We start from the raw sequence: 24,641 nt of genomic DNA on the forward strand, positions 1-24,641 counted from the left end.
CATTGTTATCCCAAACACCCACCCTGAAACACAGAAGCACCCATACACACACTCTCTCACCTATATACAGTACCACACGCACCCTCTCAAAAAGTTTTTAACTTTAGTGATTCCTTCATTTTTATCTCTCTTCAAGCTAGAAACGACAATAATTCTGGAAGCTACTGAGTTTAAATAGAGGAGAACATATACACACTCCTAGGCCATTTGCATTTCATAGAGTATTAGAATTATATGTAGGGTTTCTCCAAGATTTTGAAGGGAGCTCTTAAAATTTTAATTAAAATTCCTCTACTCTTTTTGTTTTTTGTTTTTTTGTTTTTATCAAGATCATCGGTGTCCATATTGAATTACAAGTTCCAAAAAAGTAGAGCGAGAGATGGTGAGAGAGAGAAGGTACAATTATAATAATAGTAATCATAATAATACATCATCAAGGAGCAGAAATGGAGTTGGAGGTGGTGATGATGATGATGAAATGATGATGATGATGAGCAGTAAGAGTATGAAGCCTGCATGGCTAGAAGGATTGATGGCAGAGACATTCTTCGGAGGTTGTGGGGTCCACGAGAGTCGCAGAAAGAATGAGAAGAACGTCTTTTGCTTGCTCTGTTGCCTTAGTATCTGCCCTCACTGCCTTCCTTCTCATCGCTCTCATCCCCTCCTCCAGGTACACCGTTCATTTCTACATAGCTGGCTATCAGAATTCCTTGTGCATATGCATGCCCCCTTACACCCATAAATAACTGTACCGTTTTCTCAAAATCTGATCTTTTTAAAGGCTTTGATTTCTTTTTCAGATAGAAAAATCCTTGATTCCTTGGTGGGTAATGGGTATTCATTATTTTTCTCTCTTTTTTCTTTTTGTCCTGAAGTTCTTCATGTGCAAGGGGATTTTTCTTTGAGTTCATAATTTCCTTTCACAGTCAATTACACCCCGTGTGATTCACATTCAATTTTCAATTTTAAACTCTTTTTTCGAACTTTATTTTTTTGCTCCTTTTACAGAGGTTTTCTTGACTTGTCACCTTGAATTACTTGATGAGTTCTTGATGATTCTTTGAAATTAATTAAGAAATCTTAAAATTCTGTTTAGGTGCCATATTTCTTCTGTCTCTTCCATGAACTCTGGTTTTGCAGTTTTTTAGTCTGCACAATTGTGGATGTTTCTTTGCATGCTAAAATATTTGGAGGAAGTTTTCTATAATTCTCTGGATTTTTTGATGCAGAAGTCTTGTTCAAAGAACGTCATGGAATTTTTATTTTTTTAGCTTCTGAATATTATATATCGGCATGTGTCTTTCTGTTTCCCAATTCTCATCATTTAATAGTTTCTTATCCCCATGTATGTGGTTCATCTCTAATTACTCTCTCCCCCTATATAAATACATATAAAAATCTGTGAAATCGAGCACTCTAAAAGTCTGAGAATAAAAACAAGCTAACAATTCAAGGTCAATTTCCTTTCTGTACATTGAGCAAATCGAACATATGTTCTGGTTTTTCTTCTTTCTTTTATATAATTCCCATCTATGAGAATCCAAGATTCACTTATACATATTTTCTTTCTACCAAGATTTTCTTAAGATTGATTCTATCATGAAATTTTAACTTTTTTATTGTAGTGTATATGGTGTCCATAAATGGGTTATCTTGTCTCCCTTGATTCCCACCTTTTGGTTCGGTTTGTTTCCCTTATGTGGGAGATTTCTTTTCTATCCATTTTCTCTGCCAAGGTTCCTCACCTGTTGCTTTCAAGAAAGCGAAAGTTTGACCGTATTTTTTACTGTTCATTTTCTTGTACAATATATACAAGTATAAAAGCTTCGGGTTCATAATTTATTCTCTGCTCAACTCATTTGCTATTCGTTTTTTTCCTTGTGATGAGAGAGGCTGGTTGCCTAACCTTTTCACCTAGAATTTAAGTTGGTGGGGTAAAAGTCTACATCACTTTCAGGAAATAATTACAGTTCTGTACCCCAAGATGCTGTAAGTTCACATGTCCGTTGCCTTCACGACATTGGTTTGTACTTCATTGATGACAATTCATATACTCTCTTGTTAATGATTTTTGACTCCATAGGGAGAATTCCATATGATGTGCTCAAATATTGGATGGCCATTTTAGTACATAATTTCTTTTGACTGAGAAGCTTTACTGAGATACCATGCATGTAACAGGTGAGAAGATATGTTTACCATGATGTTGTTCGATTGGGGGATCTTGAGAAGCTCATTGACTGTTCTTATATTCAGGTAATTATTTTCGAAACAATCGAGTGATCTTTATGTGAAAATAAAAAAGATGAGATAATGATATCAGCTGCTGTTATTCGTTCGACAGCCCTATACAATAAACAGTGCCAAAGTGATATTCTTGAATCAGAGACCACAGTCAAGATCCTGCAAGGGTTCATCCAACAATTGCTTCACTTGCGACAGGATACTCCAAGATCCATTCCATTTCTGCTCTCTCTCATGCAAGGTCTATTTGATTAGTCATTTTAATTTTATTAATATGGGTTTTCAGAAGTTTTTAAATTTGCGCGCACACATTGTAAACTATAAAAGTCTACAGACACTCATTTTGGATAGGATTTTGTGTGTGTGTGTGTGTGTAAAAGGGGAGTAATTACCTTATTGATTCGGTTGCAATACGAATGCCAAAAAGGGAATCGTTGTGTGTGACGTTAACTAAACTCTCTCCCGAGTGGATGTGTTTTTAGCTTACCTGTATTAGGTTTGTGGGTTTCAGTTGTCTCCAGTAGAAGTAAAATTTGCTTGAAATTCTAGAGATTTTTTTGCTTTCAGATTACAAATTGTTTTCTTATGAAGTCTCCATTTTTCTGTCACGTTCCATTTAGGGGGCTCTTTTTTTTTCCTTTCCTCTTTTGGCCTTAATGCTCATTGACTTAGAAATGTACACTTAATGCAGGTTAATCACTTGGTGGATCAAGGGGATGATCTCTCGGCTATTCTTTACAGGATTGATGAATCTGATTTTGCATTTTCCCAATTTGAGGGATTGAGGATGGACGGCTCTGAAATTATTGATGATGATGGTCAAATTACCCCGAGCTCCATTTTTGAGAACCCATCACAACACAGAGGCTCGTCATGCTCCAATGAACCGGAGGTCCTAGGAAAGAAGGAGAAAAAAAGTGGCTTTCTTCCGGGGAATTTCTTCTCTCTGAGCAGCAGGAGAAAGGGATCTCCTCATAGGGCTCCTCTCTCGTAATTGTCTACAAAATTCAAAAAGAAAGAAAGAGGGCGGTTTATATATATATAATCGCTAATCTGTTGTCTTGAGGGTGGCCATGTTCTAAATCAATCAGTATAGTTAGCTAGCATGACTCAGAAATTGCATGGAATGTTTATTTAAGGATTTACTTCCGTTTTTTTTTCTTTGGTAAGCCTTATTAGGATAGGAATTAGCCCGGGCATTTCCATTGCTGACTTTAGGTGGTGATAGAGAGGTTATACGTCTATCTGAAAGCTGGCTAGGCTCTTCACTCCAATTTTGCGTACATGTAATGGAATTTGCTCGTATATACATATATATGTTGTTTGCATAAATTGTATCCGATTCTAATTGTTCTTACCTTTTCTGGTTGTTTTTTTCAGGACTAAGTGTAAAATTTTCCTTTATCTTAAGGTCACAAACCTCTCCCCCAACCGATCATGTCAGATTATCGAACACGAGAACTTTTGACAGTTAGCCAAATTTCTTAGCTCAATTCTAGTCCTGGGCATGGTCTGTCTCTTTGCTGATTAAGCCAGTCTCGGACATGTTGATTTTTCGCCTTGATTATTCACTTCTAAAAGAGTACAAAAATGGTGAATAGACATAAATAAATTGAGATGCCCACCTGAGCCTGTCTTGGAGTTTTACTAATAAATAGAGCTGTATGCAGTAATCTTCCTATTAATTTGGAGCTTGAAGATTAGTGATTTTCTCTTGCAAGAGTCAGTTGGCACTGGCTCGAACCTTTGGTGAAGATTGAAAAGATTGGTGATTGACCAGAGATTGTTGAACAATTCATTTATTGATAAGTTGGTGGAATAGAGATATTTTGTTCTGACCAACGTCGTTGTGGTCGAAAAGCTTGATTATTTGGTCATATAATTGGCCAATAATCTTGATTAGAATTGTCGGCATGCCTCCTAGGGCTTGAAGGGTATGGAGACATAGCCAAGGATCGTACAATTGAAAAAGAAATTCATAGATGAGACGAAACATAGTCTAGATGAGAAGTGATTTATAGAGTACTCCATAAACATCACTTTAGCGAGTGTACAAGAGTTTTTTTAGTGATTATTTTTTAAAATATTTTTTTATTTTAAAATATATTAAAATAATATTTTTATTTTTTAAATTTATTTTTAATATCAACACATCAAAATAATTTTAAAAAATATATAAAAAATAATTTTTTAAAAAAAATTAAATTTTAAACAATTTCTGTTCGAATAATGCTTACATAAAAGAGTTTAACCTACTTCTTTCAACCATCAATACATTACCAACAAGGACGGAGTCAGGAATGTTTTATGTTCTGGGCTATTAAATAAATATATATATTTTTTTCAATATCTATTATTAACTCATGTACATGAATTTATGAAGTTAACAATAAAGTTTTAATTCAAATATACTACTCAAAATATTAAAAAATAAATTTAAAAGTATAAAATTGAAGTAAAAGTAAAAATAAATTCGCTATCAAAGTTACATCCTTTGATATTTTGTGGAATAAAATTCATCTATAATCGAATCTGAATTGATATTGTAATAACTCCTTAACCGGGATAAAATAACAATCTAACGTTAATTGAAAAATAAAGTAATTAAATTTTTTTTTTCTCTCAATTCCTCATTCCTTCACTTGATTCTTTCTTAGATTAGTATTTTATAAGTTGGACTTTGTAAGTTTACGAGGTTATTCTCTCACCTTTCTTCTTTTTTCTTTGATTTTTTTTCTTATGTTTTTCCCTTACTTTTCTCTCTTTCTCTCTTACTTTCTCTTTTCTTTCTTTTTCTATTATGCTTCTGCCCAGTTGACAGTATATAAAAGGAAGGAAGAGCTTCTTTGTTTTATTTTTTAATGGCGAATAACCATTTTACCCTTAATGAGTCTTTTTGCTTCTATTTAACAGGTTTTTTTTTGTTAGCGCTACCAAGCTCCCTTCATTCTAAAATTTTAACCAGATTTTATTCAATATATTTGAAGGTTCTTCGTAAAATTTCAGCTCAATCTAATTGTCGCATTGAAAATTATGTCCAATAACGTACAACTTGTCAAATTATGATTTTTCGTTAAATTTTTAAATTTCTTCAAAACTTCTGAAATTTTAACCCAAGCTAAAACATCATATTATAATAATATTAATTGTAAGAAATATAAAAGGTAGAAAACTTCAATGATAAATTACACAGAGAGAAAGTGTGTATCGAAGTCAAGCCAAAGACCAAGCTAGATTAGACTCCTAGGTAAAGAATGTTTTAATTGAATTGATGCCCAAATAAAGTCTCTCCATTTCTCGTTCGGTGCTGACGTTAACAAGCCAATCTAAACAGTTGCTGCAATTCATGCTTATAAGAAATTTGCCTTGTCCTTTTGTAACTTGATCCCTCATGTTGCTCGAGTGTTTGAATTTAGTTTCAAAATATTAAAAGTCTTGCAATTTGGCCCTTACTCTTGGTCCTAAAACTGTTTATTTTTAGTGTCAACCCTTATACCACCCCTACAAATCCTATTATGTCTCTCATTTTTCAATGATAGAGATTTGCTTTAGCCAATAAAGATTCTTCATGGACTTACACAAAGTCTTGACAAAATCATTATATATTAATGCCTTGATTATTTTTGTATTTTAAAAGTGTTTTTGAAAAAAAATAAATTTTTTTAATTTTTTTCTTTGTTTTAAAATAATTTTTTTTTAGTGTTTTAAGATCATTGTGATGCGTTGATGTCAAAAACAATTTTTAAAAAATAAAAAATATATTATTTTAATGTATTTTCGAGTAAAAAACACTTTAAAAACCATTTAGTCTCTGAACCTAATATAAAAACCACAATGCCTCTAAATTTATACTAGAAATCAATATGTACGTGACCCACTAAGGAAAAATATGAAATTGATCACTTCATAAAAAATTAATCCCAAGTAATGCTCACAATACTATATATTATCAATCAAGTTAAGCTTTTATCCATGAAATGAAACTAAAATTGAAATCCCTTAAAAAAAAATCGTTCGGTAGCACCTATTCATTACCCATTAAAATCCAATAAACTCAAACATATTCAAGAAAAAAAGAAGCAAGAACGATAAATTAATACACATAAGAACTAGGCTAAATTTTTTAGAGGAGTTTAGCATATCATGTTGGTAAATAATTATTAATAGAAGCTAAATCATCCATTCATAACAATCACTCATAATTAAGGAGAAAACACTGATAATAAGATGAAGAACCAATAACAATTAAGGGATGGATGGAGGAGAAAAGTAGAATTGAAGAAGACGATGAAAATGACAAAGTAGGAGAGGCAATATAACATTAAAAATTAAGAGAAAAGGCAACATAATGAAGAGGGAGAAGCAGAGAGAGAGAGAGAAAGAGAGACGATACGAGTGAGAGATGGCTTGAGAGTGAAGATGGAAAAAGACTAATCCTTAAACTCCATATATATATATATATTAAATGTCATGAATATAGTTCTTTCAAACTTTAAGGACATTCAAGTAAAATTTTCATCCCTATTCCCAAGACTTGAGTCCTAAAGCTCACCCCTTATCTCTAGGGTCCCCCAACATGAAAATTACACTAACTGTCCCCTAGTTTTTGAATATTACCATTTAGTTTATAGATTAATAATAATTTATATCCCTACTAATGCGCGCAAAAAAAATAAAATAAAAATAAAATTGTTTATAGAGTTAACACTATATTTAAATTAATGATTAAAAAGTTGTAATATGTTAAATATTATAACTTTACTATCAAATAAAAAACAAAACTAGCTAACAACAAAAATACAACCCACAGAACAATAGTCATCCCATGTTGACCACTCCAAACAACCATAACCACGCCACCACCCACTACCGGCTAGTCTAGACAACCACAACCATGCCATCAGCCATCAGCCATCAGCCAGCCATCAACTATCACAATAGCATCAGTTTTGATAGCCACCAGGTTTCGCCTCCAGCAACAAATGGCCAGCCACCACTCAAGGTTAGATGTGGCAAAATCACCCAACACTTATAATCCAAACACACCTCAATAACTCCTCTCCATCGACTTTGATTTTCCTATATATAAAAATCAAAATAAACCGTACCAGTTTGAGTCTTGTAAATTTTAGAGTTACTGAAAGTTTATATAATTGTTAATTTTAGAGCCTGTGAGATTAGTCGAGATACATACAAGCTGGCCCGGACACCTGCATTAGTAAAAATAAAAAAAAATATACCCAGTTATTAAGAAAACCTACAACTCGTGATATTTTCATCGTTTCATAATCTTTAACAACTTCGTTTCCTCCTCCTTTCTCTCTTGAATTCAAATAATCATAAGCTAATTCAACCTTCCTTCATTACAATTCTCCCACTAATCGATAAAATTAGCTACAAATTCCTTCATGGACTCGCAACTTCGTCGGTTTCTTGTTCCAGTGTCTCTTTCTTTGAATTATTATCAATCCAGTTTATTTAGAAAGTTTTTGTCATTTCTCTTCATTGATCCTCAATTTTCACTCCTTCTTAACTTTTTTTTGTTCATAAATCAAAAGAATCAACAATTGTTGTGTTATTTTTTAGGGTTTGTACGTAGAACAAAATTGTCCCCTTTTCCTTGTAATCAAGCTCTCCTTTTTAATTTAGCAACTTGTTGGGATTTTAGATTATTTTGATGGTTTTAGATTATTTTGAAGTGATAATATTAATTTTTTTAATATATTTTTAAATAAAAAATATTTTAAAAACACAATTATTATGTATTACAAACACCCAATAAATAACAATACTTGAGCTACGAATATGAAAAAAAATAAAATTGGACACTAGCTAGTGAAAGAGTACGAATGGTAAGGTGGAATGCACAGGGCGCATGTTAGAGACAGAGTATAGCTGGTCATCTCATGCATGCTGCGTACGAGAGAGGGAGAGAGCATGGGGGTGGCAGCCTCTGGTTGATTTTGGTACTGTGAATTTCAAGTTTCTAACGGAACAAAAAGAGGGAGTGAGGACAAAAATAAAAAAACACCTTAACACTAACACCCATGGCCCACCACAACCCTTAAAAAGATCAACCAGTTTTTTATTTTTATTTTTCCTTGTCCTCTCTGCCTTTTGTTTTAATTCTTTTAGAACTTGTTATTTTACTGCCTACCGTCCCCTCTAACAGCTACCCACCTAATTCATTCAATAACATTCCGTACATTATAAATAAATAAGAAGGTAAGATTTTGACTGAACAAGTACATTTTTTATTCTGGATTTTAAATTATTTATTTTAATAACTGTTAAATTAAATGAAAATAGACTTTGACAATAACCTTGCGGCATCACATTATATATATATATATATATATATATATATATATATATATATATAATAAAAAATGAAAAATAAAACCATCTATTACCAGTAGTAAGTACTTAAAACCAAAACATTTGCTTCCCTTATGATTTTAAGTTAAAGTCTTGTGGTTGCTAATATGATGATCACTAAAGGTTTATATAATCATTAACCTTATAATTTATAAAATTAATCGAGGTACGTAGTACAAACTGATCCGGATACTCATTTTAATAAAAACAATAAAAAATGAGATTACGTCTTCTTTTTCTTCTTTTTTTTCCCGCTTTTAGAGCTTGACCTTTCCTGTCTCTATCGCTTTAACATCGCTGACCACATATAGAGGCTTTATTCTGGTCTCTCTTGTTTTAGTATCCAGTACTGTTTTGTTCAATTTTGTCAAAAGATTCAGCCATGAAATTGGTGGCAAGGGTTAATTTAGTCGCGAGCTGATAAATACGATGGAGTAAGGGCACATCTTGGCCTATCCCCAGTTTAGTTATTACACATTCGGTACGGACAGCTACATTAGTTACTTTGGTCTTGGGCGAGTACACGTACAGTGCACCATGTCTCACCATAAGAACATTGCGTATATATACATTTTATATATTTTTTTATTAACGCGGATGTCCGGACTAGTTTGTGCGCACCTCGACTAATTCCACAGGCCCTGAAATTAACGATCATGTAAGCCTCCAATAACCCTGAGGTTTGTAAAACTCGAACTGCTCACCTCTAAAAAGTAAATTTAGAATCTGACTAGTTAAGTTACATCTCTCATAGTTATATTTTACATTTTGTTGTCGCTAGTTAGTGACTCCTGTTCCGCTGCATATCATACCAAAATATTTTCGGATGATACATAAAAAAAAATGACATAGATGTTTTATATAACATAAACACCTTTATAAATATTTATATTAAATATCTTATAATTTAAAAATTTATGGAATATTTATATAACACAAGCACATTACTGATGTTCCCCTTTGCCATGTACAGCTGATACAAATTAGCCTACAATTGCAATCAAATAATCTTTAGTATTTCCTGCTCGTATGTAACTACAGCATGCATCAGATGCGGGCGCTTCTATGACCTTACTGTGACCCCCTCTGTATTTGGTTACACGTTTTCGGGTGTCGGAAGAATATTATTAAAGTGCTTTTTTTAAGCTATAATGAAGTATGAACTTTTTTAGATCTCCGTATCTGGGTTATATTCAAAAGCAACTTTTTTAGATGGTGTATGTTTATTATTTTAATACCCAAAAAAATAAAAATAGTAAAAATATAAATGTATTTGGTTGAAAAAACAAAGACCAAGTTTTAAAAATAAATTTAATTTTAGAATAATTTTGAAGTAAATTTTTATAATTTCAAAATAAAAAGCACAAATAAAACATGTTTTCAGAGACAATATTTAATATTTTATTATCTTTAAAATATTATTGTAGAAAAACTTACAAAGAATATAAGAATAAAAATAGTTATTATAATAAATTTAAAACGCATCCCTCATCATGGGTGAGTTGAGAGAGTCAACCCCAATTGTTTTTTTTTTAAATCAAAACAACATTGTTTTAACAAAAAAAAGTCAATGGGCGCGATCAACTTGGGTTTTTCATCGGATTAGGCTGGGTCAATCCTTCCTCTATTTTTAAACGCGGACCAATCTGGGCTTATGGTCCCAAGTCAACTCATCAAGACAGTTCAGATTTTATAACTAGGATTATTATGCTATTACTAATTTGAACACTTATTATAAACTAGAGTAATTTTTTTAAAAAATATATAAGTTTGACTATAATACATATTAGTTAGGAGTCAAATATTTTTTTTTCATATTTTTTTTTATATTGTCTATTATCAACTAAACAATATACAAAACACAATCATTTTATCTTATACATCATTACTATACACAATTTTATCTCGTGTCTACTTTATCGCTATTATCACCGGATCTTCTATGCTAACCAAACACTATTTTTAGTGACTTAAAAGTTTTTATACAAATTTCCCCAAGCATGAAATGGCTTAATTAATGATCATTTTAATCAGTACTATATAAATCACAATAATTTAATCTATAGATAATATGGTAAATTATTTTTACCTAGAATGAATTTCTCCTATTATGTGAGATATGATTGAATTTGAATCAAGGATGATAATTAGATGAAATATCAATTGATCAATTTAATCTTCCAATTATTCATAGGGACAAAATATCGGAATAAAAGTGTCATTATGATATATAGATCCAAGGTAATTTTGTCTACGCTTGCATCTTGATTATAACTGAACAAAAGTGGAAAGGGAGCAAAGCCCATGGGCCAATAATATGGCAGGGATTGTCATGGGCTGCCATGAGCATCCCAAGGTGTTAAAATCATATTATAACCTATTATTTTGTCGAGTATTTTGGAGAGACGAAGCACGAGCGTAGTCCACGGTGAGAGAAAGAGCGAGAGTGTGTGTATTTGTCACCGCCTTTCAAATTTCGCGGTGAATTAGTGGACTATAATTACATTACTTATGATATTTTATATTTTATAAAATATAAACCTGATTTATTTAGCTTTTTTTTTTTTACACAATGAGGTTTGTGTATCATATTAAATTTTGGTGGATATTATAAATATTCATGTGTTTGATACATTAATTCTTTTATTTTTTTGACTATCCTAGAAACAATATTATATTGAGTTACAACTTAAAGAACTAGATGATATCTTTAAAATATATGTATTAGAAATAATATAAAAACTATCATAATTTTTACATAAAAATAAAACAAAATAAAAATTATAGTCAAATATTTTATCAAACAGTTAGAATGTAATATGATACAAAGACAGATTATCAGTAAGAGACTATAAAATACTTTTGAGTTTGTGATTTGACTAGAAAAATAAAAGTTAAATATATACTCTTGAAATTTTCATTTGTTTTCTCATCATGGTCTTTGGATTACCAAATAGAAAATATTAGAATTGAAAATGAAGAATTATAATTTCTATAAAAGCGAAGAATAAAAAAAAGGAAAAAAATTAAGAAAATGAAAGGCAGCTATAAATGTAAAGATGAGAGAGAGAGAAATGGAAAGAAAAAAAAATATTATTTATATTAAAGACTTGAATTACTTATATTGAATTATATAAATTGGATTGGATTAAAAAAATTTTAAAAATCCCAACCCGCATCTCATCTCTTAATGTTTTTGGATCTACCCTTAAAATTAATCTATGATATCCTCTTGTAAGGATAAATTTATAAAGTGTTAATCTGCTATTTTTTTTATTAACATAGATATATAAATCAATTTATATATACCTTAACTAATTTTACATATTCTAAAATTAACGATATTATAAACCTTTTATATCCATCTTATTATCATATTAGAAATCATGTAAAAAGTAAACTCTTTACTCTCAAGATCAGGATGTGCCAGAGAGTTACGGAGATTTGATAAGATTACTCGGTGTCTAAGATCAGGATGTGCACTACAAAAGCCACCATTTTGTCTACTATTGTTTGGGGGGTAAACCCTTAGCGATGAAAAGTCATTGTCTACGCCGCCTCCGGTTTCCGACATTAATTTTTATTTTGTCCCCAAAACAACTGTTAATGATACTTTAAATTTATTTGTATTTATCTTCTTCAGAATCTTATATTCCGAGTACATGCCATTTTATATCAAATAATAAATATTACTTTAAGTAATAAAGATTTAAAACTAAAAAAATACTATATTTATCTTTCCGGTTTTTAATTTCCTTGGAAGAAATACTATATTTATCTGCAATGACCTCTACAGGCTACAGAAAATAGCCATCGAGGCTCGTGAATCATGATAGAGGAGAGGTTACCTTACACAAGCAATACAGGAGTGCCATCATTATTGGTTACAGTAGTGCTTCACCCACTGGTTCTTCCTCCTGCGGCCTCTTGTTCAATTATTTACTGCCTTTCTATTTCTTTTCTCTCCCGAATTTGGAATTAATTGTTGCCTTAATGATATACAAACAATTAAAAAAAATGAGCTAAGATGTTTACAAATCTTTTTATATATTCAGACATAAAAAAAATCTTAATATTTAATATAAAAATGATAAAATAACTTATATAGTTTATGTAGTGTCTCCCTGAATGTAAAGAGTAAATGAGCTATTCACCACCCATGAATGACCCGTGTAGGCCACCATTGATATCCTTCTTTTATGTCTGTGAAATCGTCTCATCATGTTTTTTTCTAATAATTCTAAGGGTGTTATCATTAATGCTTCGGTGTGCTTACATGGTGTTATTGTTCATTCATTCTTTTCTTTTTTTCTTTTTTATTGATGTTTATTTACTTAAAATATTGTAGTTTCTAAATGGATTTTTTTTTTAAAAAAGTACTTGGATATTGTAGTATTTCCCTGCGTTATTTTTTTGAAATATTTTTCATATGCTATTTTATAAAAAATAAAAAATAATCGACAAAACTGTCTAACACCTTGGTTGTTAGAAAGGAAAAACACCAACACCAGGCCTGAGGTATCAAACAAAAGATAGTTTCCAAAAGAAGATGCATGAGATGAGAGCATGAGAGCTTTTTGACCAGCAACTCAATTAATACAAGGAAGGAACCCCACTTGATATGACTATCGATTGACTTGACATTGCTCTTACATCTATCATTGAGCTTGTGACAACCACTAACAGAATTGCTTTCAAACCCAACATGTGCTGCCAGGCAGGGCAGTCTATTAACATTATTAATAATAAAAAACTAGAAGAGATTGTAATCCTACTTATAAAATATTATTTATTAGAATAATATATATATTATTTATTTTTTATTTAATTTATATTTTTTTTCAATCTTAATTACATCTTATTTTTATAATTGAGATCACTTTTTTTTTAATCAAATCCATCCATTAACATTGATTTGAATTGATTAAAAATTCAGTTTTATGATTTCTTTCAATTATTTTTTATATTAAATTATCTCCATTCCATGATTCAAGTTGCGAGTTTAGGAGGTTAACCTGAATTATTTTTTAATTGATTGTTTTTTCAATTTCATTATTTTTTTGAAAATTAAGCTTTATAATTTATTTTGATTTATGCGAGTTATTATGAACTCTTAACATGTTATGCAGATTGACAAGTTAACCTAAATTGATCCAAATTGATTTAATATATTTTCATCTCAATATTCATAAAAAAACTTCATCTAAAATATTTATTTTTAATCAAATTATATTTTTAATGGTTATCTAAATTGTTCAAACTCAAACTAAATCAATCCAACGCAGTTACAAGTTTTTCTTCTAATAGAAAAGGAATATTAGCAATGTTTGACATATATTTTCATACGTTAAAAAAATTTGATCCATGTTGGACAAAGATATAGCATAAATCTATATAAAGAGGGAATATTGTCAGCTGCATTCTGAATGTGACGTCAAAGTTAACACTGAACAGTTAAAAACTTAAAATGGTTAACTTCGGGTCGACTGTGTGAGTTATGGTCCATGAACAGCTGCTTTACAGGGAAAGCCGGAAAGGCATTTGCAGGGGTGTTTCAAAGTGGAGATTTAATCTTTCTTTCATTCTTTTTTGTTAACATTTAAATGTTTTTTATTTTATTTTAATTTTTTAATATTTTTAAATCATTTTAATATATTGGTATAAAAAATAAATTTTAAAAAGTATTTTAATAATTTTCTAAAAAAAACATTTTGAATAGTAAAAACTACACTAATATAAAAAGGTTATTTTTTTTAAAAAAAAATCAACTATTAAACAGCTATGTTTACAATAAATTTATAGTTAAAGATTAATTAGTCGCGTGTATCAAGTATAACACTGAGAGGGGCTCTTGTTTTCTATCTAGTTCGATGTCTGTTATTTCTGTCGTGGAGATTTTCTTTATCGAAATATCATGAAAGCTTTGTCGTTCTGTAAATGTCGTGCTGAAATTATGTGGCCAAGAGATTAACTGGTAAAAGTAATTAACAGCCTCGCAGAACTAATTAATGAAGTGTTAAGCTACATAATGTTTGATTAAATGAAACAATAGAACTTCTAGCTTCATCTTTACTGTAAATCAAAAGTTCTAACCCTTGCAGTCTCCACTGTAAATCAAATGAAACAATAGAGCTTCTAGCTTCATCTTTACGAAGGAATTCTTGCTCATGCAATCTCCATTGGAATCAAAAGAAACAACAGAACTCTTAACTTACTAAAATTAACGAGTCTTTCTACTCGATCTTCTCCTCTCGAATCATCAAGATTAGAAACGAAATCAGTTTCAAACAAATCCCACCAAATGTAGCGACTGGGAGCTTGGGATTTAAAGGAAGAAATGATTTCTGGTTTGAAATCGATCGAGAAGAATGGAAGCACCAGTGGCATACGTTCTTGACAAGGAACCATTCTGTGAAAAAACTAAAAGTACAAGGATCCCAAGCACATTAACCCTTCAGGCTCCCAATGATTGAAAAGGAAAAGAAAAAAAGAGATGGGACAACGCAATTTGGGAGGGCTCCTTCTGTGTGAGGCAGTGCAGTTTGTTGTAGCGTTGCTGGCATGCACAACAGCACACCTCTCGTTCTCTCGGCGGCATATTCTGTGACTTATTTGTGACCATTGAACACTTGAAAGCTACGCCTCTTTCCACATCTCTCTACCATTTCACCTTCTTGGCTCTTGCGCGTGTTTCATACTATATCAACTGGCAGCACTTTCGTTCTTCCTACTGTGAAATATTTTCTTTCTTTCCACTTGAATGTTTAATGGACAATGTTTTACTTGTATGCAAAATGAACGAAAGTAAAATATTAGATAAGATTATGATAAAATAAATGAAGGGTAACTTTGATAAATGAAGAAGATAACCTAAAACATAAAAAGTTAAGGCTATCATTGAAGAACTCTTGTGCATTATACATAAAAATCTCATAAACTTTTATTTTTCTTACTGTAAAACTTGAAAGGACTTTTTATTTTTATTTTTATTTTTATTTTTATTATTACAAAGTCAAAAAGCTCCTGCGAAAAGCTACCTAAATAATGATTGTGTTAGCATTTCGTGCTTGGCATTTGAGATGATATAATTGTTGGGATAATTAAAACATCAACCTTCTTTACAATTATGTTCTTACAAATCTTATGCATATCTTCGATAGGATTGTAACGGGATACAATATTATAAAAATAATAAGTAAGATTGTTTGGTGAAAAAAAGAAAGATGAGGGGAGGAATCGTTGAGAGGATTAAAATTTAATATTCGATGGTTAATATGAAGAGATAAAAGAATTCAAAGAGGAAAAGGATTTTATCTTTTTTTTATTATTATTATTATAAATTTCTCAGTCTCACTCTTCCTCACAGTTATAATATTTAAGAATAAATTTTACACCCACTATTACTTCTTAAAAAATTACCAGTACGGTAATTCACCTCCATTAATAACCTCATTACGTACAAAAGCCAGCTATTTGTCATTTAAACTGTATTTGAAAAAACATTCGTAGACAATCTTTCGTTTCTCAATCGAAGTTTGGTTTCTTCTGTAATCTCCATTCTCAACGGGCACGACTCCTTGGATTTCAATTGATAAAAAACAGCATGGTAAGTGGGAGATTGGGATGCACGAGGCTGAAGCTGAGAAGGGTGTTTGGAGATGGGTGTCAAGTGCATAATTGAGGTATCAGCGCAACCTGTCGTCGAGTTAGCACCACAGTGCTTACCTCCTCACAACCCTACATCAATGTAAACATGATGGTGATAAAGTAGTGACGGGAAATGGATGCTCAGAGAAAGAAAGAAAGGCCCACCACTACCAGCAGGACCATTGTTTGTTTTATTTGCCTATTTCTTGATCTTGGCATGGCAAGTTCCAAATGCAGATGGAAATCCTTGTCACTCTCTCTGTACGCTTGCTAAACAGGTGAATGTGGAAAGGGACCCGACACCAGATATTCCAGTGCCTATCGTTGTCTCGATTCTTTGACCATCGGTCTCTCTCGACCTCTCTTTCCCTGCCCCCTTTGACCCTACTCCCTTCTCTACTATGTTATAGGTCTGATCCACCATCAACCCCCCCCTGTTCTCCCCCATGATGAGATCACTTGTTGAAAATTGAGACGACTTCATAAGGTGTTGCAGCTAGTTTTTTGATTCCCACCATCAATCTCTTCCATTTTCCTGTAAAACGAATATCTATGTTGATACATTTTAATGTTCTTGTGGGTTCATGTTCATGTGATTTTAATGGAATTAAAGTTTATATAATATTGTCATAACATGATGTCTTTGAAGATCTGAAAGAGAAACATCAAGCCAAACGATAAAAAGTATGATTTTAATAAATTCTCCAGTAAATTCATCATCGATGATCTATCTGTTTGAAATTATCACATGAATTCAGCTTACCATGAGCCTACACACACAAAATGGTGAATTTCGTGGAGTATTTATTATTAGATGATGGATCCATGTAACTTATGCAGGTGGACTTGTGAATATTCACCATACTCGTCTAATACTTTCCTTTTCATTTAATAAAGAGAGAAGGACTCGATTTTGGCGTTAGAGAGTTGAACAAACAATACCTATTATTTCACTTCGAGCTTTGCGCCTTTTCACAAGTGCAGTAACACGGGAAAAAAACGCTGAAATCGGTTTGTTTCATGATGTAGCAGACCTGCTGGAGGCCAAATCAGCACTAAAAAGCCCATGTTACACCAATAGATTGGAAAAAAGAAAAACATTTCCGCTGCCAGGATCCTCAAGAGAGGGAGGGAGCCGATCGCCAGTATCATGCATTAGAATATAAGCTATGGCGAATTCTATGTCCCGTAATATAGCAGTAAACAATATAAAATTTGGGTTACACATTACATGTTTTTGCCATTAGGAAATATAGCAGCTGTGGAAATTAGTCGAAGGAAGGAAACAAACAGAGAGGAGTTTGAAACCAAGATCCAAAGTTGTTCACGGGCAAGCAAACCTCCGCTCAAGGTTTGCAGTGGACCTCCCAACTTGTTGTCTTGTACAGCACATCGCATTCATGGCCGGCCCATGTAAACTCCAATCATAATATTCTAACCTTTGCATGTGGATGGCTTCAGAACTGACAAGGACACGTAAGATTGGTAGCCCAGAGCCCTTAATTTGATTTTCCAGGCGATGTTTTTTTCTTCCACAGGTGTACCAGCGAGAAAGAATCTCAGTACAGCACCAGCACAGGGGTTCCCTGTCTCAGAATAAAGTTGGATTTTTCTGCAGGTCCTATTCTCTACCATGCAACCACGTTCACGGCAACCAGAGTCAGGATTTACATTTTTCTTCACTTTTTATTCATTTTGAGAGAATTTGGAACACTCGTTGATCATTGTCTTCGTATGAACTCAATAACAAGAAGGCCCATATTGAAAATACTTCAAGGAGAATTTTTTTTTTGCCCCTGAAGAAGGTAAATCCAATTGGCAGCCCTTTATTGCTAAAGCTGTTTGCCGAATGGCTACATATTTTCTGGTATATTCGATGAGCCAAACTTATGAGCATGATCAGCTAATGTGCAAGCATCAACTCTGGACAAATTAAATTATCCCCAAGTCTTTTCACAGCATATTCTACCAAGGAATCATGAAGCACTACAAAATAATTTCCGAGGCAAAAAGCCTAATATATTAAAAGCATCTTAATGACTTTTCCAGAGAGATATATCCACAAACCATCACCGCTAAAACACTTTCATGATCCATTAGCAATATCAATCCTTCTGCATCTTCCTTTAATCGTCCCTGGGAAAAACAAATTAAGATAGTATCCTTAGACAAATGCGATTTTCACATTAAGGTCTCAAATGGATGCCTAAAGTATTGAAAATCCTCATGAAGTTTTCTGTCCAAGCTCTAGATAAATTTTTAACGGGATACGTTAACAATATGGCTGACCCTTAAAGGGACCTAATTGAGATAGAAAATTGTTAGGGGACTCAATCGAGACTAACAATATAGCTGGGAAACTTTTTTGAACTCTGCCCAAATCAACACTCACCCCTAATGTATAGAAAAAGAGTCAGATTCAGCAGAAACCTGACTTCCAATCACACCTGATTCCGATCACACCGCCCCTTTAACCTGAATTTTGACAAATTATAAAGTGTGGTAAAATAATTCAATGCTAATCTAGCAGGAACTGCTTTCAGATCTTTGGAAACAACGTACTGAAAGTGGAACATAACCCGAAATGAAAACCATTACAAGACAAAACATATGTTAGTTTAACAAAGACAGACATTCACCTTGTTGACAATATACAAGATCAGTGTTGGGGAGTCTGAGCACAAATCACACACGAGCTTATGCATACAAAAATCAGTGATTAGATTTCATCAAGTTAGAGTCATTAATCATTCTCAGAAGATAAAAAATGGGCAAGGAATTTAAATATTTCCGCCTCTTTTATCGGCTTGTAAGGAACAAAAAGTCATAGCAGCATCATATATAGACATGCAAAGTTTAAATTACTTCCTTCAAGCACTCTAATGGCATATCGAAAGTTGCAGGCTGAAGGAAGGCTGATACGTAGACAATAGACATCACGAGTTATGTAAGCTCTATGAGGTTATACAGATATGAGATCTAAATATCACAAGCTAACATATAATATATGCCTAATGCCAAATACATAAAGTTTGCTTCACGAACAGATAATGATGTATTATCTAGCAGTCACTAACATACAGAAGCATAGGCAAAGTCAAAATTAATCCACTTGGAAATTACTCGTAGAGAGATTCCATGGTGTTCTTCAACTCGGCAACATCAGCACCAAAAATTGCAGTTGCCGTTATGCCATTTTTTGTAGAAATCCAGAGCTGGACGCAAAAGAAGGCTCAAATCAGCAAGATTTTTGGCAGAAACCCTCCGAAATGAAAATGTGCACGAATAGGCAAGGCTTCTTTTTGAGGTATAAATGAAGTAACTGTATATGGAGACTAATGTACATATACAACTAGGAGAATAAAAGCCTTTTAGGATAAATAAAAATTTAACTCCAAACAAGAGTGACTCGCAGGCCACTGTCCTTCAACAAGGGCAGCCTCGTGGCATTGGCAATAAACACTAGAACCATTAATTACATGATCTCACATCAGGGATCAGATCACCAAATAGAACAATCACTAGATCATTGGCACATACATACATTGCTATTGAGAGAAAGATCTATTGAATTCACCAGATTAACTTGTTAAATTTATGACTTAAATTATGAGATCATAGTAACCTTATAGAAAATAAATCAAAATAAATTATAAAATTCAAATCCTAATCAATTCAATATTAAAGAATGAACTAAAAAATTCAATTAAAAAAACAAAAAAACAATCTTAATTAAATAAGATTAAACTGTTAAACTCGCAACATACGTCATAAGACTATGATAACTTTATAAAAGCAAATAAAAAAAATTAAAAAGGGTTTTTTTTCCAACAAGTCCAATGTTAAAGGTTGAATTACAGAAAAAAAATAAATAAATCCATGAGATTAAGATAACTCCATAGAAAAAAATTGAAAAAAATTTAAGAAGTTGAATTCTCAAATAACCTAATATTGAATGATGAAATTGAAAAAAAATAAGTAAAAAAAAATCGAGTTGTTGGAGGGTGAAAATGAAAAAAATAATACACTTAAAAAAGACCCAAAAAAATAATTGACTTGACTTGTCTAACCTACTACTTGGATCATGAGATCATGATAACTACATAAAAAATAAATATAATAAAATTACGAAACCCAATTATAAAATAACCCAAAAAATAAACAGAGTTAACTTGCCATACTTGCGACCTATATTATGAGATCGGGATAACCCTTAAAAAAATAAAAAAAATTATGAAGTTTAATTTCCAACCAAACCAATATAAAGGATGAAATAAAAAAATATCAATTAGAAAATAACTCAGGTTAACCAATGTTAACTTGTTAAATTCATAACTTGAATAATGAAATCAAGATAATTTCACAAAAAATAAATTAAGAAAAATTATAAAGTCCCACTTTCAATAAATTAAATATTAAATATTGAAATTAAAAGGAAAAAAGAACTTAAATACATAAGATCAAGATGTAACACAAAAGAAAATAAAAAACAATATATATAGAGGGCTGTGAAAGGGTGGAGTTGAGAAATAGTGTTTTGTTAATAATAATTAATTAGACTTTATTGGTTCTTAATAATTAGTTAAGAATAGCAGCAAAATATATGATATTATTGGTTCGAAATAGTCAATCGGCTCTTTGACTGGGCTGCTTTGTGCCTATGAAACACAAATTGACCGGAACTTAGATAATGATTTCTGTAATCTAATTGAGAATAGTTAAGAATCAAGAATAAGTCGTGATTTGTCAAGCTTTCCAACCAATCTGCTCCCACTACTGTCGTCTTAACTCCTTTTTAATCCATGCTGCGGCAGAGGGATCAAACCGTTGACGTTTTGCAGTGGCTAAGATTGTTTTGATCTTAGATAAACCCACAGCACACGACCTAACGCTTCCTACGTGTCATTGATGTATGAGACGGAACTTTTTCCAAATCCCTTAATTTTCCTTTATAAAATATATCCAATAATTTAAAACTATTCTTATTTCTAAATTATTTTTTATTTTTATATTCTAATATCAAAAATAATTTTTAAAAATAAAAAATATTATTTATATATTTTCAAGTAAAATATACTTTTTTAAAAAATTATCGTTATTGTATTTTTAAATATATGCGGGCTTGCAATCTGTGGCTTTACAAAATCTTGATTCTTAGCCAGCCCAAATAGAATTCTTCTAGAAAGGATGTCCGTTCACCAGGCAGCAAATAAATCTGGCCCAATACATTTAGAAGTAGCCTCCCTCCCTCCCTCCATCTTTAGACCCAACCTCCGCCACCACCGCACCCATCATTTCAGTAGCGCCACTTTAAAAAGCTTCTCCTCTCTGTCATCCTCCTTTTCACTCTCTGATTTAGCACGCGTAAGGACGTAACGTTGACCCGACAACAATCTTCTTTTCATATCAGGCAGCAATCCACTCAAAGCACGGACACCGCATCCATTATTGAGATAAGAAACAATACATCATGGCTCAGTGGCCACTCCACCACCAACCCTAAACGAAAAGCACCATCCAATTCTAATCATAATCCCAACTGTGGGAGTTCGTTGTTTGGTTGTTTGGGTGACGGCGGTGGAACCTGCAAGATACTGTATAAATCATTTGGATCATTGACATCACACCCACTGCCTGCTCTAGATAACATGTCACGTCAATCCCAGCAAGAAAACCAAAACCCTTTTGACTTCGCATGCATTTCTTCTTGCAAACGTCCATATCACACTCTCATTCATGCTATACAGATTTGATAAACTTTGATGGGTTCGAGAGCATAAAGCTTATGATGCATTTAATGGCTATGAATAATTTATAAGATCAGTACTCTTGGCACATCAAGTACTTGATATATAGTTGATGGTACATGGTGATCCTTTGTGGTGTGATTTCATCATCTCATGCACTGATTCATTCTGTGCCCATTCATTTTACCTGTGATGGAGCGCATGCCAGGATTTAACGTTGATAATCATAGATCCTGCGAGAGTGCGCGCGCAATGTGCATGCATGCACACTTTTTTACACTTTATAAGTGGGTGCGAATGGACACCACATCAGTCCATTTTTACCAGGAAATTAACTTCACGCTTTGGTGGAAGGATGAGAAAACCCATCCCTTTGAATGGTGAAATTAAACTATGTTTTTTTTTTTGGGTGGAAAGATGACAGAATCCATTTTCTTGGATGGATTGTCATGTCCTGGTTGGCCAAGATTGTCTCACTTTTCTTTGCAGCTTTGCTAATTTGACGTTGCTAATATTTAATTTGCTGGTGGACAACACGTCATATCCAACAAGTTAATTACCTGAATAGGTTTTCTTAAGGGAAAAACATCTAGTTTTATGGTAAAATTGTTAATTTTGTTTTATTTTTATGATAGGTATTTAAAAGTTAAAAACACAGAGAATTAATTCTGTATAAGTTTTGATCCCATCCATAAATCCTACACAAAAGAGATTAGAGAAATATTTATTACCATCAATAACCTTCTACCTTCTATTATTTTCCTTATGTTTTGGTTTTTTTTTCTTGTCCATTATCTATTCTAAAGCTTTAGATTCTGTATTTCATATAGATAATTAATTGAGTATGTTTTCAAACTATTTCATAAACCTTGATTGATAGTATAATATTTAAGGTAGTGTTTTTGAAATACTAAAAGGCTAGACTATTTGCACATAGTGACGGGAAATTAAACCATAAACACAGCAGGTCAAGTCCTTTGATAGGAGCATTATTTAACTTCTTTAATCATACATGATTCGACAACAAGTAAATATATCTATCTTATTTAGTGTTTATCAAAAAAGAAGTGTTTACATTTAATTTAAATAAAATCAACCATGTCTGACGGAATATAATCAATTAAGAATGAATATAATCGACCGTGATTGATCAAGATTAGGATTGTTGCTACCCAATATAAAAATAAAACCTCCAAAATTAAATGGAATCACAAAAAAATGGAGTCATGCCTAGTTTTCAAGGAAACAAAGAATCCTAAAATATATATTAGTTTCAGAAATTTGAGTAAGGGATTTATTATACTTTTAAAAAGATAAACATCATTCTTACCATATCCTTTTTTAGAAAAGATTATTTTTGTTTTGTATTTTCTCTTAAATATATTATACACATACCAATAATTGTTTAAATGATTTCCAAGAAGATTCGTAAGTTATTTATTATCGGTGTATGTTCGTCGAGTTTTTGTTGAGAATTGAATCAAAAGTCTCGTAATTCAATAATTGTTTTTAATTTTTTTTTTTTAAATTAAAAGTATCATGCTAAACTTGCATCTATCTCTAAAACTAGCTAGAAAACTTATCAACCTAACTGTTAAAATTAAAATTTAACAAAACATATCATTAACTTAATAAAAACTTGTTGATGCATTTTTTAATATGTTTTAATTAAAGTTATAAACATCATACTAGGCCTCCGTCGGTCACTATAAATCAAGAGATCTATTTTTCTTGTTGGTTAAGAACTCATTTTTTATAAAAACATGATGCAAACTTGACAAAAATCATCAACATAATTTTTATTTTTATTTGAAAAATAAATATTTACATATACATACATAAAGTTGACGGGACTTTTTTACAAAATGATAATTACACTATTTCAAAGCTAGTAAAAATAAATAAATAAATGCACGAGTTAAAAGTTGTTAATTTCAAAAAAAAAAAAATTCACACACATGGGTAAGCAAAAAGACGGTAGCAAAGTTTTTAGAAGTGATGAAAAAATTATTTCGAAGATATTTAAAATAAAATAAAAATAAAAATAATTGCAAGTCAAAAGTTATCAACTTCTAAAAATGAATTTTTTTGCACACATGTACATACGTAAAAACAAAAGTGCAAAATTACCTTGTGTACGTACATAAAATGGTGATAACATAATTCTTTATAAATGAATTTAATGCTATTGTGAAGCTAGTAGAGATAAAATAAAATAAACAATGTAAATAGTAACCATCATACAAAACCTAGAGTAAAAAAAACGAAGAAGGAAAAGTAGTTAGGAGCTTACCTTGGGGGCTGGTTGCAGATGAGTGAGGAGATATTGCGGTGGCTATTAGTGTATTTCTTGGGCTGAGTGGGAGGTGTGTGTATAATATTATATCACTTGATTCAAATTGAATTTAGAAATTTTCTATTCTAGAACTAAAATCAAATGGTCATAAAGTTTTAAGAAATATACAATATATTAAATTTAAATTCTTAATTATTCTTATTTTTAAATAAATAATATTGTATCGCTTGATTTTATAATTTTATTTAAAACAGGTTTAATTAACTGAAAAATATCAAGGGTTCAAATAATTATAATTCAATTCCTATACTATCATAAATTCTTTTACC

The 24,641-nt window shown here is 31.7% G+C and overlaps 1 protein-coding gene and 1 long non-coding RNA gene across 2 annotated transcripts; one reads left to right on the forward strand and one right to left on the reverse strand.

Annotated features, from left to right (window-relative positions):
• The first annotated feature begins 19 nt into the window (after nucleotides 1-19).
• Nucleotides 20-3,576, forward strand: LOC7471618 (protein RGF1 INDUCIBLE TRANSCRIPTION FACTOR 1). The gene is made up of 4 exons (XM_002303312.4): nucleotides 20-670; nucleotides 2,182-2,256; nucleotides 2,345-2,485; nucleotides 2,936-3,576. The coding sequence occupies exons 1-4, from the start codon at nucleotides 380-382 to the stop codon at nucleotides 3,236-3,238; spliced, it is 810 nt and encodes a 269-aa protein (XP_002303348.2). The 5' UTR covers nucleotides 20-379; the 3' UTR covers nucleotides 3,239-3,576.
• Nucleotides 3,577-18,075: 14,499 nt separating this feature from the next.
• LOC112326783 (uncharacterized) lies at nucleotides 18,076-19,694 on the reverse strand. Its single transcript, XR_002980675.2, has 4 exons — nucleotides 19,393-19,694; nucleotides 18,909-18,965; nucleotides 18,662-18,744; nucleotides 18,076-18,405 (listed from the first exon to the last, which is right to left on the reverse strand). It is a non-coding gene; the product is annotated as an uncharacterized LOC112326783 (long non-coding RNA).
• Nucleotides 19,695-24,641: the final 4,947 nt, after the last annotated feature.

The sequence above is a fragment of the Populus trichocarpa genome, chromosome 3 (genome assembly GCF_000002775.5).
Source record: "Populus trichocarpa isolate Nisqually-1 chromosome 3, P.trichocarpa_v4.1, whole genome shotgun sequence".
In the NCBI taxonomy this organism is placed as follows: Eukaryota; Viridiplantae; Streptophyta; class Magnoliopsida; order Malpighiales; family Salicaceae; genus Populus; species Populus trichocarpa.